This window comes from Aulonocara sp. 'chitande type north' Nkhata Bay, linkage group LG7 (assembly GCF_057382095.1).
Source record: "Aulonocara sp. 'chitande type north' Nkhata Bay isolate Kocher_YH1m ecotype deep benthic linkage group LG7, A_spYH_male_GT1.1, whole genome shotgun sequence".
NCBI lineage: Eukaryota > Metazoa > Chordata > Actinopteri > Cichliformes > Cichlidae > Aulonocara > Aulonocara sp. 'chitande type north' Nkhata Bay.
The window spans coordinates 46921819-46940241 of NC_141350.1; the positions used below are offsets into that span (position 1 = coordinate 46921819).

An 18423-nucleotide genomic window follows, 5' to 3' on the forward strand; every position below is an offset into this window, starting at 1 on the left:
CATTAATGTCCCTAAAGCGGCTGGTTATGAATAACGGGATGAGAACTCGATTCGTTAATGTTGCGTCCTCATTTTTTCATGAAGCCTGTTGTTTTCTGTTGTTACAGCCTCTTGACCTCTGCAGCCGGACACTCATCATATCTGAAGAGATGATACTACATGAGAGCAAGCACCACTCTCTTAAGGTAAGGGCCAATCAAACAGAGTGTCTGTTTTTGCCCGTGCTCATATGAATGCATTTAATTATTTTTCATGCATATTAAAATCTGTCTATGTCTGCAAACCTAAAAACACCCGCTTGAAGCTTTTATTTTAATTTAATGTTCTGACCAAGGATGTAGTTATTGATTAAAACATCTAAAACATTATGCAGGATTTCATTAAAGGTGTCTCTGAGATGCATAAGCCGCTATTTCAAAGAACTCTTTCGTTTCACTGATACAATAAGATCTCTCCGACCAGTGGCAAGCATTCAGTTGGTCTGGTGCATCCTCCTTTGTGGTTTTTTTAATTTGGCCAAAGTGAAAGTGCCGTCTCACTGCCTTGATTCAGAATTTAAGCGAAATATATATTCGTATATATTTATATATATATAGCTATATATGTATATGTATCTATATATAGATATATATATGTGTGTGTGAAAGCATGCAAGTATAAGTGTAAAGCGACATCTCAGGAGAGGAATGAAGTGCAGGAGCTGTCTGAACTGGAGCTGTCCACATGAGTCAAGAAAATCAATACTAGATGAAGAAAGAGAGCAGCAAGGATCAGACTGACAGATAAATTGTGTTTTATGCATCAAACGTTGCTTTCAATGTACATTATTGAAAAATGTTATAAATACTATCAATTCAAAGTATTCCTATCCCTGTGACAAGTATGTAAAGTCTCAGAAATAGTCTGTAAATGTTGTTGTGTAATATGTATGAAATGTTATTCTGTAAAGATCGTATTAAATGCCAAATATTCATCGCTGATCTGGTAATGTAATCTTATAAAAGGCTCACATTTGCATGACCCCAATTAGAGTGCAGATTCATGGAAGGAAAAGCTTTGAATGTTTCCGCAGATGAGATGATGATGACATCACTGCAATAACCTTAAACTAGTTCACCAAAAACAGGTGGATATGCCTCGGAAATTTAAGGTGTTAAGTTGGTGTTTCAAATGTTTTATTTGAAAGAAGCACGTGAAACAGGTCTGTGTGGGCTCTAAAAGAAAAGCTTATTTCACTGCTGAATTCAGCTTTGGCCCTGTCACATAATCTCAGCTATACGCGGTAAAGCGGAGCCACTGCTGGCATCAAAGTATAATAATGGACTCTCTCTGGGGTCATGGATAAAACAAATATTTAGCAGGCAGTGTTTGTCGAGAGGGAGTTTCTCTCCACTCTGCCACTTTATACAGGCTGTTTTTTTTTAATGATCTCTCTGTGTTGTTCCAGCTTTTGCTCTTTTAGTCTGGGAGGCAAACTAACATGCAGCACTTTAACATCTATAGACAAACACAAAGACTAAGCGGACCATTATATTTAGTGCAAAGTGAAACAACAGGATTTCACTGTAATCGTTTACATAAGAGATGCAAGTTGATTAAATCACCAGATTTTCAGGATGTATTGTATTATAGATAGATATATTATCAATAAATGTAACTTATTCGATTTACAAAGCATGCTAGTTCTGTATATTCTTGAACATTATATGGAACATTTATGTTTTATGAGATTCTTTACTTAACTGTAAAGAGTATATTGCGAGTTATGTTTTTGTTTGAGACCCTGCGTTTCAGTATAGGTACATTACATTTGGCTTTTCTCCACGTTATGCTTCGCTCTGCTTAACATAGAAGTGTAAAGGGTGCGCCCGCTTCTCCGTTTGTGTGGGCTGGGATATTAATGCATAAGTGCTCAAGGATAAGAGATTAAGAAAATGGATGGAAGTCTTAATCAGACAAAATTGTTGCATGAATTATTGAGCTTTTTGGGACAGCAAGTATGTGTGGAAAATGTAAATATTTGAAGTGGATATTTGATTTTGTGCACAAGTTTGCGCAGATGTTATACATACTAAACATGTGTGCTTCTCTGTGTGAAAACTGCTGCTTTCATGCACTTTGTCCTTTACTTTTCACTCTTACTAGCATTCTCTTCCACCCACTCAGATTTACACACAGACACACACAGACACACACACGCACGCACGCACACACACACATTAACCACATGCTGGCTACATCTGAAATACCCTCTGCTATCTTATCCCTCAGAGGAGGCCACCAAAGTAAAAGCATTGTCTTCAAATGTTGCCCATCTGCACGGATTACAGCTTATGTGTGTTGAGCTGCATGTTTGCACCTGCTTACGTAAGAGGTCTTTTTACCTTAATTTAGGTGTTCTCTTTCTTTTTCTTTTATCTTCTACTTGTTTATCTTGATTTCTTCCTCGGTTTCATTCTTTCATTCTCTGTTCGTTTGACTTTTTGAAACTGTATGTGTGTTTTAAACAACTACAGAGGTGTTCATTGTTTCTTATAGTCATTAAATGCCTCATTCAGTTAATAAAAGATACATTTAGGACTACGTCAGTGTAGACGCATGGTTGATATTCAGACACCAAACCACCGTGTGGGAGGATGTATACATGTGACCAGGGCTCTGTATGTGTGAACTGCATTTCCTGTGCTAGGACATGATTCGGGGGGAAACTGCAGGGGGTGAAACCTGCCAAATATTCAGTGCTGTACGTGTAGTTAACTGGGTTGCAGGCTGATTTTGTAAGGTGGAAAGCCAAAGTGAGATCATCTGAGATGTAATGCGCCCCCACCCCCAGTTCTCACATCCTGTTCCCCTTCACCACCTTCTGCCCTCCATCCCCTTCTTTTCAACGTCCTATTCTTCTCTTTTTAATATCCCCCCTCCATGTCTTTTAGGTTACTGTGTTTGTCTACAACGACCTAATGCTGGTGACGAGAGAAAGCGAGCCAGGCCGATGTAATGTACTTCAGAGTCCTCTGTACCTCCGTCAGCTGCGACTCCAGGAGGGTATGTAAGCCTAAACACGGGAACCGTGATTCATAGATGTCTGAGACGTTGAGGTGGTTATATAGATGAAACAGATTTCTCAACAGTCCCATAACAGCCAAAATCTGTGTGCAATCTGTGTGTGTATGTTATAAAGCTAAACCTTTACAATTCACCACAGAGTAAGAAAGGAAGTGTAGCACACAGAGGCTGTGCAACCAGAAATAAACACGGGGAGCTATGACTGCAGTAATACTTTCAGCTGAGTTTAACCAAAGGATATTTAGGGAAAGACGGTCCAATTTCCTGTTGCTTTGTCTTTTTATTTCACCTTGGTGTAAACAATCATCTCCTCTGCTGTTATGGAGAGAATAGTTTGGCCAGCATGGCCACGCAGAGCACAGACAAATCAAATAAATACGGCCCAGCGTAAATATCTGTGTTTAGAGCAGCGGGTGAGGACAGGGATGGGGTCAGGAGGCATTACTGGGACAGGGCCGGGTGAGGGGGGGGGGGCGCTTAGACATGTGCATGGGCAAGAAACTGTACTGACAAGCTGACTGCTCCGGAAGTGGGTTTAAACCAAAACGCAAGCTTTATGCTTTGTGATCTGTTAATGTGATAACAAAAAATAAGGGAAAGGCTGTCAGAAGGAGAGTGTGTGTTCTGTACCAGATCAGTGTGGGGGAATCACCATGTAGGTTTTAGGGTGGCTTGAGAGAACCACAGAAGCACTGCTATGATTATGTAGAGAATGAGGATTACGAGTTCTCGCTTTCTAATATGATTACAGTTATAATAAAAGAAAAGTAACATGAAGGTAAAAACAGGGTGCAAAAATCTTGGTTTTCACTCGGTAACTAAAGCAGGTGTGAACCAGCATTGTACATGTATACAAAGTACAAGAAATGTTGCTGTTTCTTAAGTAGAATTAAGCTAAACTAATAAAAGAGTAATGAAGCAGATTCCTTTCTTCCAGAATTTGAAGTTTGAATTCTCCCGGCACAACAAGCCATATCTGTTTGGCTGCTGTAGTAAGACAAAAGAGATGGTTTTATGTTAGTAAAACAGCACACTAAGAGTTGATTTCAATACATATCTTAAGACCTTTAGTTGAATAAACTTGAAAAGGCTACCCAGCTTTTTTAAATTATTCATTTATTTATTATTTTTTACAGTTTTGTTTTCTATAGAGAAATCAGAGCTCACTTTCAGTATTTTCACAGTAACTGTATATTGGATCTAATCATTTCTGAGTCCTAACTGCTTTGTTTTTGTAGTTTTGTAGTTTTTAGTTTGGACTACTTGTACTTTTTCATTTTTAGAGTTTTATTCCCCTAAGACAAGAAGATTAAAAAGATAACCATAGATAATAGGACATGGAGTAAAATCAAACCGAATATTTAAAAACCTTTTAAACTTGTTATCTAAAATATAATAGGTCTTTATCATCATTATTCATGAAAACAATGAAAATACAAAAACATGCAATAGCGTGAACATGACAAAAGGTAAGCACAGTGAGGTAGTGTATACAGAATAACAGTGACATGTTTTTAAAAATTGCACTTCCTGCTCTTTGGGTAAAGATTTATTACTCCACAGCTGTAAGGAGGGGAGGAGGGGCAGTGCTTTTTACTGCCAGTGAAAAAAGATGTTTTATAATCTTTTGGTTTTGGACTTGATTGATCTGACTTTCTTCCCAGAACGCCGGGGTTAAGAATAGGTGATGTTTAGAGTGGGTGTGGTCCAATGTGATACAGCTGGCTGTCTTTTGGTTTTGGCCACTGAGGGAGGGTAGAGAGTCATCCCGATGATGTGCTCTGCTGCCTTCACCACCAGTTGTAGGTCCTTTCTGTTCTCTCCTGTTCAGCTAGGGGGGGGGGGGGGGGGGGGGGGGGGGGGGGCGAACATGCTTTAACTTCCTCTAGAAGTAAAACCTCTGTTTGGCTGTCCCCACCTGATGGGAGATACACGTGGTCCAGGTGAGGTCAGCTGACATGTGAATACCAACAATCTACGTCCTCACTGTGTATGCAGAGTGTGTTTCCTGACGGCCTCTATTGTTTCCTTGGTTTTTGTTGGCAGTTTGTAGGCAGTTTCGTCATTGGCTGATATCAGGCCTACTATGGAGGAGATTTTACGATGGAGTTTGTGTCAATTATTTTTCATGTTGTAACAATGGACTGAATAATGGACTTGCTCATGAAGTCATCCACTGATTTGTGGACCATAGTTTTTTGAAGTTTAGCATCATTGACATTCATTTGCCAGCTTTGTTGTGTATTTTTTGCAATCAATTCGATCAATGCGTTGTTATAAAAATATCTCAAATCTTCAGAAAAGCGCTAACTGAGGTCATAATTTATGAGGGAAGCAGGATTGTTTTCTGGACAACCAGATCTCTTTTTGAAGCCAGAGCATTTGTGGATTTCTGACTGTTAGAACTAATATAGGTCCTTCCATCTTTTACACTCCTTTATTGACAAGTTTTGGTAAAAACTTTGAAATCATTCTTTCATTTTAACAAGCTGTTAAGTCAGAAATATTTGTGACACATTTTTTGACAGGGATGAACGGAAATAGGACATATTAACTAGTTTTATTAATTGCAGCATTACATTGGAAATGCATTGTCATAGGATTTGACTGAAACTAGTAGCACTTCTGAGCTGTTCTTCTCTGTAGACACTGCTCCTCCTCTGGTCCAGTTCTGACCTCCATCCTGCACCCAAACAATCAGTGATCAGCAGGGTGGGGATTCAATTGAGTTTGCGTGTCTGTGTGTTCTTCATGAGAGGACACACACACACACACAAATCTCCACCCTGAACCCTGTCATTGTTATTTTGCTTCAGCAGCGTCACTCAGGAAAGAGGCGCCGGGGGATTGTGTTTGTTTCAGTGAGGGTGTGTTTTATGCATTTGTGTGTGTGTGCGTGTAAGTACACAGTACACGTTCAGTAAAGGGGCTTTCCTGTGTTCCTGCCACCCCAATACTAGGCAGAGGAGCGTGGGAAACAATGAGAGAGTAAAAAACACATGTAAAGCCAAAATTACACTGTGTCAGTCTAAATATTGTTATTACACTAAACAAGCTAACAAGACTAACGCTCACCATGATGTGAAACCTTCTGACTCTTGAACCAAAATTCTTTATCTTTTACTTTCTTGGTACCAGGTAATCTCATCTTTTTCTTCAGTCGATTAACGAGAAAACTTGAGTGACTGTAAAGAACTGCAAGTATTATACCTCAGACAGCATTGTATCATGGTTTTCTTGATCCACTTCCATTTCAAATGATAACTTTTTGGAAATTAAGTACAAGTTTAAAAAAATTCTATCTTTTAAGAAATCTTTAAATTGTTACAGGATGTCTCCATCGGTATTATTCTCTAATTTAAAACTTAAACCTTACTCATATTATTAGCTTTTTACAATCCTGTGCAGTATGACAGCACTCTGCTTTTTGACATCAGAAATATATCCAACAGTGACCTCTGCTGATGCTTCTGCACATCACACGGGCTTTGGTTATACACTGTAGTGGTTCATTATAATGTGGAGAAAAATTAGAGCCAAAAACAGAACAAAACACACACAAAAAAGCAGCAGGAAGAGTTTTGGGCCTCCGTTCTTGTTTCCTACTGTCACTATTCAGAATCTGGATTCACACATGGCCTTGTAAGTATAGAAAACATGTGTCAATTTGTGCTTCAGAGAAGAGATAAAGTTTTGAATACTGTTTCTCAGTGTTGTTGGACTGAAAAATGACACTTCCTCACAGAAACTGTTGCATCACAATGACACCATAAAACACCATACAGTCTTCTCAGGTTGGCAAATACGGCTTTCACACAGATGATAAGACGTTTTTCTGCTACAGAGCATTTAGGAAGGTTGTAGGTTATGGACCTGGCATTTTGTATTTCTTAGATTACCGGACTGCACATAAGCAGGGGTTTCTTCCTGTGTATATTTGACTGTAGCTGACTCATCATTTTTGGTTGTCACGTCCTGGTGAGATTTAGTTCAGAACCACTTGATTAGGTTTGGGGAAAGACTATGGCTTGGGGCATAACAGATGCAGATCACATGCTAAAACCTTCTCCTGTATGTCCTTTGTTACATCTTCTGCTTGAATAGTGGTTTGCCTGAAAAAAAGCCAAAAATGACTAGAGATTTTAAAGCCACAAGGGGTCGCCTAAACAAACATTGGCTTTTACCTCCTCAAGCAATCGCCCTACGGTATTTTGCAGTTTTTCTGGTTAGGGTGTGCTCCTCTAAATGTATTTAAAGGTAATCTGAGCTACTAAACTTAATTGGGGGTTAAAACTGAAAAGATGATCATAAAGAGGAGGAAAATCCCCGTTTAAACAGCATTTTGATTGTAAATTCTTTCAACGGAAAGTGAAGAGAGGTTGCTACTTTGGCTTCTTGCTCACTTCTTCTCAGCTGACAGCTGTCTCATTTGGTTTTGTTAAACAGAGTAACAGAAATCATCAGACACAAACCCACATAGTCCCAAAGCGTGATTTGACCATCCAAAAAGCAATTATGATGGAACATTCTGGCAACTCTAACACTGCTGCAGCCAGAGGGGATTGGTCTTCAACCAGCGCATCACACATTTCTTTCCTCTTTCTTGCTCTTGTTTGTAAGTTTATGAACAGACACGGGGGAGTATTAAATATGCTGGTTGGGTTAAACTTAAATCAGTGTTTGTGACAGTGCAGTTACAAACTGTTATGTATTAATCTTCTTTCTGTCGAAGTTAGAACATTTCCTCTGAAAGGTTGGGTTCTTTTTCTTTTTTTAATCCAAGCAATTTTCCACTAATTTCCAATGGGTCATGCTCAATTAATAAAAAAAAGTGCGCCAGTGAACATCAGAGACATTTGAATAAAAGTGTTATTTGGTCATTCTCAACAACAATCAAATGAAAATCATATCAAATAAAATCACACACACATTCCAGTAAGTGAAACTCATTTTTAATGTCTTAATAAACAATTAATATCTTTTAATAATTTGACTTTATTACCTTATTTGGCTTCGTAAGACAGACAGAGATAGATCTGTGGATGGATAGATTTGTTGATCTGTGTGTCTGCTTATGCGAAACAAAACACAACATTAAACCACGATGTATAAATTCTGGGGGTCTGAGTTCGACTGCGTGCGTTCACTCGATTACAACCATTTATCTTGACTCCAGACACACAGGCCTGTCTCACAGAGGGCTTTCTCAGTGAAATATGGGAGGATGTCTATGAAGCTGACGTACAGTAAAAGCTTTCCATCAATAAAAAGCATTTTGTCAGTATCGTAATCGGAAATCAGGAATGCTGCTTTGTGTACAAGAAGGACACGAGCGAGCAAAAAAGAGCGCACTAGAGTTGGCTTGGCAAAAAAAACAAGTCTTGTTAACATCATCGTCTTCCTTAATTTGTCTTGCAGATTACGCTGAAGAACTGAGATTCTACCTTATTCACATGACGGAGGTAAGAGAAAGTGTGTTTATGTGCGTGTTTGAAAAAGAAAAATTAGCAAAGACGCAGAGCGCCAAGGAGGGTTTAACTAGAGCGGCCCATTTGGTCTGTGAGCCAGAAGGGGCTATTGGCTCCGCTGGAAATCACATTTCAGGCAAGAAGGATTAGCAGATAACTTTAATGAAAGAGTTTTTTCTCCCTGTGTTTTCCTTAGTTCTGACTCCATCACAGGCCTCACTCCTTCACACGTGATTTTTCACATATGTTCCCTTACTGGAAACACTGAAATTGTTTACTTAGATGAAAATCTGCCAAATCATATATGCGAAGCTACCCCTGTGGTGACCCCTCATGAATAAGTTAGCAGTAGAAAATAGCTTTTTATTGAGATATTAAGAAATAAACATAATCGTCATCGAACACGTTAATGCGTCAAACGTGATGCGTCTCTCTGTTTACATCGTGATTTGTTTTGTTGCTTCGTGTGGGTGCGCTTATAAAGAAAAATAATAATAACTTCATGCATCTGCTGTGAGACCTCTCAGGCTGGCATTTTGAGATAAAAGGAAAGGTGCCATTATCATTGAAATGAAAATGGCTCTCTAAAGGCTAAATGTTTTCCAGTGTTTAAAAAACAAACAAAACATGGCCATAACAAAATCCCAGAGGTCTGAAATGAGCTCATATATATTTATAATGTAAATCACATTCATGAATACCTGTGTGAGATTTCATTTAGTGAATCACAATCAGTTTTTTTCTCTTACTGAGCTTAAAATTAGAACTTTTTAATCAGTGCTGCTAATTAACAGCAATAATTAGTCAAATTTTCAGTTTTATTATACATGACCTTACCATCAGAATCAAAATCAGAAGACGTTTTTATCCCCAAGGGGCAATAAGAACAATAAGTAGCCAGTCATTTGCTTTCCTCTTCTTGAGCTGCCCCTCCTGCTCGCACTTCTTGCTAACTTGATTGCATTTTTTTTAACGCTGCAAGGTGCACGGAAAGGAAATGAAAAAGCAGGTTCATTATGCTTTTAATGTTGCCATACATTATATTTTCATCACCTTTTACAAATTGCTATCATCCGCCGTTTCACCTCCTCCCCTTCCACAACGTGCACACATCTCTTATGCTGTTGTTTGCATTCAACTGTAAGAAGCCCTTAAGCGTAATAATATGATGCAGCTCCATTACTATGCAAATGTTTCGAAGACTTATATAAAAACATGTTCAGCGTTGGAAACCTTACTGCAGATTAATCCAGATTTTTCAGCAAGTCATCTGGCAGAGCATAAAAGTATGCCTCAAAATGCTTAAGCTATTAACATTAGCATGCTGAAGCGTTACTCATAGAGATTTATGGAGGTGTCGCTCGATAGCACAACAGCAAAGGTTAGGTTTGTGCTTTGAAACCATTTTATCATTTAAAAAAAATGTATTTTGTTTCCCGAGCAGGAACATGCATTGCAAAGTTGAATGATTAATGTTCAACAAACAACAGCCAAAAGGTGTGTCACTGTTTGCTATTTATCAACAGAAGCGGTGATCAGCAGTAGTTAAAATGAGCGTTCAACTTAAACATTTATTTTCGGCATTGTTTAGAAATCAATAATGAGAGAAAAAGAACACTTTAAAAGTGCATTTCTGTTTTATTTAATAAGAAACTACTTCCAAAAGGAAACCACACCCTAGTGGAGTTGTTTGTTAGATGTCAAATACAGGATACTGTAAGAAATATCTGACAATTACCAGGTCAGCAGTCAGGAACACAGACATGTCTGTACACATTCCTGTATGCTGTATGGTTACTGAAGATTAAAAGAAAGCCATCATCAAAAATGTAGACAGGCCACCAAGTATTGGTGGCCTGTCCTCTACTATTGTAGATGGTGTTTTTTTAAGCCTGCTGCTTCTTGTTTTGTCCTCCATTTGTCCAGTTTCCTCATCCCAAGTGCTTTGGGGATGTCTTTGTTAGTGTAAAATACTATTGTGTGTTACCTTTCAGGTGTAAAAAGGGGGAGCAGTTGGGATGGACACCCAACTTTGTGAATAAAACAACTTGAAAATGACACGATGTAGGATTTTCAAATTCATGCCATTGGTGCATCTACCAAAAAAATCTCAGACCAGCTGAAATCTTGATCTCACGATCAAGGTCAAGTTTTCTGAAAATCTTGTGAACATGATAACGTGAAAGAGACGTGATCTATGATTTTGCAATTGATATAATAAATGCACCTGTTAAGAATTTCACATAAGTTCCAGTCTCAGTGACCTCAACCTCAAGGTCAGAGGTCAAGTTTTTGGAAAATCTTGTGAATGGGATGACTCAAGACGGGAGTCACCTAGGATGTTCAAACTTATTTCATAGGTGAATGTACTGGGAGACTGAGGTGAGCACTAGTGGCTTTATGCTATTTGAATATATGAGATGTACAACTAGTGTCCCATAAAGATAAAACAAAGTTACTGTTTTGGAAGCTACTTTTAGTTAAGCAAGGAAACACATAGGAGGTATTAGGCATTATTATCTTTACCTTACAATATAAATCACCTTGAGGCAACCGTTGTTGTCATTTGGCATTATATAAATGCACATGATAATTTTTAAGACCCCTTTCTTACACTACAGACTGAAGTTGTCAGAAGTGGTTTAGAATATAAACTGAAAACATGAACCAGTTTCCTTTTTCACAATCCAGTCAGACGTCTGCCGTTTGTTTTAGCTGACAGTGTCTGCTCATCTGGTTAATCTTTTCACTGAGCAAAAGTATTGCATAACCCCCATCTTCTTTTTGTGAGCTGTGCACACACACAGACACACACACCTCGTCACACTGTTTTTGCTTTGAAATGTGCTGCGTAACCTCATTAGCAGCTTATGAATCTTTAAAAGGGTCTATTTTTGTTTCTGACATTCCAGACATAATGAGAAGGGCCTAAAATCTGCCCCACTGGTTGGAAAAGAAAAAGGAAAAGGCTCCCATGTTATTCACTCTGTCCAATTAGACAACACACATATAGAAACTCTTACATAAAGCAGAATGGAAAAGAAAGAGACAGAGTTTGAATAAGTTAATGGCAGGTTTTGGGTGCAGTACAAAACATTAAAAAACATGTTTTAGTGATTATATATCAGCTGTAAATAACTCTTATTGTCATTTGTCAGTGTTGTGCTGCTGATATATCTGTATATCTGCAGGGCTCTTGTTACATATATACAGCTTGTCAGCTAAGACAGCTGCAACAATCCTCCCAAATCTAATGCAGCATATATGGCAGGTATCATACAAGAAGCCAGTGAGTTGTTGTTTCCAGACAAGATTTTCTTGGCTTAGCTTCCTGTTTATCCGACACATCCATCCAAACTGGCTAATACAGTGTAGGTCCTCACTGTGCTGCCAGAAAGCTGTAGCTTATACATTCATGGACTCCATACGATCTTTGAAGGTATTCTCTGGTATCAGGCATGGAGATGTAGGCAGAAAAGCTTAATTCCTGCAACTTGTTAGGTGGGGGTGGTCATGTGGGGAATTTGAAGCCAAGCCAACACCTTGAACTCGTCATCTCTGTAAAAAAAAAAAAAAGAAATTTATACAGTTCCCTAAGCTTCCTGATATTGCTTAAAGATAAGATAAGATAAGATAAGATAACCTTTATTAGTCCCACACGTGGGAAATTTGTTTTGTCACAGCAGGAAGTGGACAGTGCAAAAGTTATGAGGCAAAAATTAGAATACAATAAGAATAAATACAGTACACAACTGTACAGAATAGAATAAAATAATATACTATATACAGTAGAATAAAATAGAATAAAAATATACAATAAGATAAAAATAGAATACGAATGCTATATACAACTGAGTAAAAATACAACGATGCCAGAAAGGATTATTGCACTTAGTGTTATTGCACATGTGTGGATGTGTGTGTTTGTTTGTTTAAAGGGAGCATTTATCCGGGAAAATGTATCAGTCCAAGAACAGAGCCTCTGTGATGATCCTTTTAGGCATGCTGACTTGTTCTGTGTCTGTAAAAGTTGTGATGAGGGATGACAAATGCAGCAGTGAGACCTTGGATGACAGTAATGGAGACAAGTCGACAGTCCGAGACTATGACAGGATCGGTGGAGACTTCACCAGCGCTGTTTCTGTGCAATTCTGGCCATTAAACAAAACCCTTCCTATAAATTTGGACGTGTTAGAAATAAATGATGAAACCCAGGTGTTGTAGCTAATTGTATGTGAATATATAATTACAATTTGGATACATATTAGCTGGATTAAATGCAGTAACCTAGCTTGATATTAAGGACAGGTTGATTAGAAAAAAATAGAAGTGCTCATTTAAAACAGCTGTATTGTATTAAAAAAAAAAGGGCTTTTTATACACGACTTACTCTAAGATGTGAAATTTATCAGAGTGAAATGAGTGGAATTCCACTGCTTTCCCAGCATTCACAGTGTCGAGATGATCTTCCCTGATTCTTTGTTTCTTTATTAGAGGCATCTGTACTGAGTGTCTTATGCAGAGAGGCCGTAGTGTTATCAACACAACAGTTGGCTCGTGTGTGTATGTGGGAGTAAAGTTATCTGCCCTCCATTGTGTGTTAACACATCAGAGTCTTGATTAGTCTCAACTGAGTGGTTATGTTCCCTTTAATAGGGTGCATTGGTTTGTAAAGTGAAGAGTAAAAGACACAGATAAAAGCACAGATAGGGAAAAGATATTAAAGGAGTAGTAATAGGGGATCGTACCTCCTGACCACCAGAGGGCAACGATGTGTTGAGTAGCAACAGTTAGCACAATAGAGAATGTAGCAGAATGCCTAATTGAATTGCACTAACATGTTAAAGCGACCCTGTTCATTGATGTACCGTCATTACCTTTGGCTTGATATACATTGTGCACAAATATTAGTAATTCAGTTATCGGACTAAAAGAAGAAAAGAAACCTGCATTTGTACGCATCCACAAAAAATGAAGACTCCTTTAGCATTTCTTAACTGGCGCCCTTATCGGGTTTAATCAAAAATATTAATGTCAATGCAAATACAGCGTCAGATCTGATTTTATTTACCATTTTCTGACACGTCACGCTTAATTTTCATTTTTAAGTAAGATTTAATAAGGTTTATTTTTACTATGATTCTCTTCTGGACCTCCTTAAGAGAAACAGCAGAGACTTTCGTTCTGCAGATGTGAGAAAAGCTCCCGTTTCTCATGAAATTGTAAACAGTTATAAAATCCTCTCTCTTAATCTGTCTGCCTGTGACACTGTTACAGTCCTCTTCCTTCCTTTTGTCTACTCCTGCCCTTCTCCTCCGTAACTGGAGGTCATCCTATTTTAGATCTCGCTCAAAACAGGACTGATCTAACCCAGATTTATACGTGAAAAAAAGTGTGTGTGTGTGTGTGTGTAGAGGGACAGGAGGGTGCAACTGGAAATTCAAGTGTGAGTGTGCGTCTGTAAGTGTGTCAGTGACGCAGGAGAGGAGAGAAAGTAAGGAAGAGTTGAGTAGGTAAATGAAAAGAAAAAAAGACAGACAGAGAAAGGAGAGACAGTTGAATGAGATTATTTACCGCTGGGCTAAAATCGTAGACTGATCATGGGCAACCTGGCTGACCGAGTTGGGCCTAAGAAAAGGTTCGTCAGGGAGGCGAGCTCTCTTCAGCAGCACCTGCTATCTGACAGTGGAGATGTAAGTGTCGAGAGCACTCTTAAAAACAGAGACTTCTGCTGCTAACTGACTTCTGTGTCAGGACAGCAAGAGCCGAACTCAAAGTGGCATTTTCTAGAGTGATAGATAACAGAGGAAAATTATTCTATCTGTTAAAAAAAAAGATTTTCTGGTTGTTTTTTCCTCATGGAAGTTAATTTATCATAGTCTGAACATGAATATAAACATTCATTTGGACAAAAGTTACCTGCATGTGTGTAAATTTAGAGGTTACCTGTGAGTATTTAATGGAATGTAATAATCTGGTGCTTTATGGCGTACCAAAACTTCCTGTCTGAGTATAGCTCTTCTAATAGTTGCTAAAGTGTGTGGATTATTCAACAAATGAAAGATGAGAATTCCATTAAGTGAAGTGCATGGTCTCTCATTTACCACCGTTTCCAAGAAATTGCCATTAGTGTCTGACTGCAGCGCAGTGGAGCACCAAAAAACAATAAAATTATAACTTCCATCTTCTCAAAGCCCTGGCTGAAAATAGTGCTTACCTTTAACATACAGTAGAGAAATCCTGTTAATAAGTATCTTCCAGTTGTTGGTTTAGAAATAATTGCCTTTTGTACATCGGTAGTTATTCTGTGGCATCTCCACAGAGTAAGTAGCTCTGTGGAGATGCCACAGAATAACGAAGAAGAGATCAGCTAAGCGGAGACTCTGCCAAACTAGGTGAAATCACAGTGTGATTTCGAGGCTGGAGAACAGCAAGGGAGCGCTGTCGTCAGGCTAACATAGGACAGTGTTTTGAACTCAGATGAAATTTATGCAAACTGCCTGTAGAATAAATGTAAAGTGTTCTCATTTTATTACGCACAGGGCGATGCAGTGTGTGGTTTTTTCATAGAGTAAATAAAAGTTGAAGACTCACTGTTTGAGTCCAAGATTAAGAAGATGTCTCAGAGGTGCTTCTGTGTTTTTGCAGTATGCCTTTGTCTGAGGTTCCACACACATTCGAATTTCCCTTTGCTTTAAGTTGCATCATTGGCTGCATGATACACTGGCTGTCACTTGCAGTCTGAAGGCAGGGCACGACTGATACGCAACCAGGGGCTCTTGTCAGCAAAATGCCTACTTTATGATGGCTATCCATTACAGGGCAAGGTTGGGTCCAGTCTCTCAGGGGTCTAATTGAACTGAGATGTACCCTCTTCCCTCAAGCTGAGTCACAACTTAAAGTGTGCTTGGCTTTTTGTCTGATTTGATATGCCAGCGCAGATTGGGCTGTGCATACATCTAAATTTAATCACTTAAAGACGTCCATCTTAATAAAATGATTGCACTGAGATCTATGACAAAGACAAAGTACTCTCTTGAGCTGCACTAAACTGTGGTTTATCTCCCTATTTCATCAGGTGTAGAGCAAATCGTCTTCAGCATCTAAATTATTCATAAACCTTTAAGGGTGAAGAATCATGAAGTAATTTCCAAATCAATAATATATGTTTCCCCTGTATGACATACTTAGAGTAATTAACTACAACAGGCTTTCACAACAACTTGCAGACACTTTGCTATCGACTGGAAAAGTTTATTAAAAAAGGCATCTTTGTCTATGGACAATTATGCTTATGCAATAAAAGCACAGCACACAGTCATATGAAAAGAGCAAATAAGTTAAATTATCAATGAACTCCCTCACTGGATAGTGATGGAAAGAATGCAAAACTTCTGCTAAAAAAAGGCACAAACTGAGAGAAAAAACTTTTGAAACAGTACTTGACATCTGTGGGTCCTGTCATGTGCTTACCATCTTCCCTGGTGGCTTTAGGAAGGGCCTCGGGCCAAGAACTCCAATTTACATGCTCTATTCGTAGCAGCTCTGCCGATGCAACCCACAGAAGAGCCCTGAGCTCAAAAGCAGACAAACAAATGAGAAATAGATTAAAGAGTGTGGGAAAAACACGGAGTCATGAGGAAATGACATCCTGCATATTTCATGTGGAACTTGATTTGTGAATTTCTTTGTGCAATTTATTGACAGTTAATCACACCATTACCTGCTAGCCCGTGAAAGAGAGAGATGAGAGATGCAACGAACCTGGTTTTCAGCTTGAAAAACACACATTGGCTCAATGGATTTAACTGGGAAGACTATAAATATTTTTTCAGAATAGTGCCATCATGAGACAGTGATACGTGAAACCGAGACTTGACTATTTTTCCTGACCTTTTCATTGCATGAGATACTATCTGCTGCTTCATACTAAAAATAGTGCATTGCTGTAGAGAAAGAAGAAGAATGCAGTCATTAATTTCCCCATTTCCCATTTAGGAAACTCAATGAAGAGGCAAAAAAAACAAACAAACCCAAAACCCTTTCTGACACTACACAGATCATTTTTTCTGCACCATTCTCTTGCACATTTATAATGTGATAAGTGAAAACTGGTTAAATTAGTGACTCTCGCATGTATATGTGCTTTGGTATAAATATGATGCTAACTTGATGATATTAAATTCATAGGTCAGGGTAGTGATTATAAAGAGTCACAAGATCACCAAAGTCATTTCATTCTTGGATTCGTTCTCTGATGAACCAACATCTGTACAAAATTATGTGTCAATCAGTGCGGTAGATGTTGAGATATTTCCACCTGGTAGCAAAATAATCAAGTTACTATCCCAAGAGCCATGCTCCTTCCACATCCAGTGACATTAGTGAGGGCATTCTGAACCAAGAGTCAGCTAGCTGCTTAAGTATCATTAGCTCGTGTTCACATGTCACCTATGCTGTATCTATAAATGCATTAAATACTAAGATTGCAAAGCCTCAGTGGTCCACAAGCGAGATCCCTTAGCCCAGAGTAATTGAGAGTAATGCCAGGAAAGACATAAAGCCAGCCAGAAAGGATTTAAGGACAGTGACGTAACTCACTGTAACTCACTCATTTGTGACACAGTGAGTCACATGTTCAGCACAAGTGCGTTGGACATGACTAATACGGTATGACGCTGCTCGTGTGATGATGTACAAAGATTTACTCTGGAAAAAAAAAACTGGCTTGATGTCACACTTGATATATCCGGAACAATTCCTCTATTATGGCTGTTACAGATGAACTGAAAATACATAACAGCATTTATGCTTTTATTATCATTATTCTGCTACAGCAAGTGCCGCTGGTGGCATTATGTGTTTATCTGCCTTGTAGAGAGCTTTGCCTTACTGAAGAAATATGTACTGATTTTAATGATTTTAATGGAGGTAAGTGCGTGGAGAATGTTATAAATCTCCATGAGCACACATCTTAAGTCACACCGTGTTTCCATATGGCCTAAATAACCTCGGAATTTCCCATTTTTGTGTCATATTTTGGGATTTAGAAAATGCTTACTTACCAGTGAATGTTAGTTGATGGATGATGATATTGCAGTGAGTGTCTATATGAGAAAGTCTGATGAGCAGATGCTCAGGCCTCAGACTACTGAGAAAGCAGTAGGTTTTAATAGGTTTCAGACTTTTTATTGTGTACTTGAGGGGACATCCTTTATATGATCAGTTCATACACGCCTCTCTGGCTCTAAACACGGCAACCCCATCCAACTGCTGTTCAGATCTTTTGTTTGGGCAGCAAATCAAACGATAGTTGGCTTACAGTTATGGATCTTGGGCTTTGGCATGCCAATACGCAGACCAGCGCCGCAAACATTACGTCGTTAACAATAAAGGAGGATCCATGTTAATTTTTACCAGTGATTTTTACAAGCTGCAGCAATATTTGACGCTCAGTGATAACAGTCCTCTGGAGAAAGTTCCCTTTCTTCTATAAGTATATTTAAAGGAAAAATGACACTCTTTTGAGGATACTAATCTTCAGATTTTTAGATCGAGGACACAAATGGTTTGAGACAGATGGTGTAAAAGGAGGCCATCTATTTCCACTGTGAACAACTATGTGCCACCTGTAACGTCATCTTGAGACCCATTCCCAGGCATTTCAAGCCTCGCTCACACCTCCGTGTGACCTTAATAACAAATAGGTTGGCATGGCGGAGCAGTATCTTACAAAGCATTCACACCTTGGTTCGTGTGACCCTTACTCAATCAGGCAGATTTAATTATCATGCACTTTGTTGCTTCTTACCCTCTTACTTACTATGGAAAGTACAGGGTTTCAGTCCTTTGAAAACTTTATCTTTCACATGACTGTTCAGGACAATAA

At 38.7% G+C, this 18423-nt stretch overlaps 1 protein-coding gene across 3 annotated transcripts in view; it reads left to right on the plus strand.

Annotated features, from left to right (window-relative positions):
* rgs3a (regulator of G protein signaling 3a) overlaps nt 1-18423 on the plus strand; it is a 115514-nt gene that overhangs the window by 22366 nt on the left and 74725 nt on the right. For 2 of the 3 annotated variants that reach the window (XM_086300858.1, XM_086300856.1), the window contains exons 7-10: nt 108-185; nt 2934-3045; nt 8485-8528; nt 9517-9543. In XM_086300858.1, the coding sequence (XP_086156984.1) occupies nt 108-185; nt 2934-3045; nt 8485-8528; nt 9517-9543 (261 nt within the window). The remainder of the gene's footprint in view (nt 1-107; nt 186-2933; nt 3046-8484; nt 8529-9516; nt 9544-18423) is intronic. The other variant, XM_086300857.1, reaches the window with a different exon arrangement.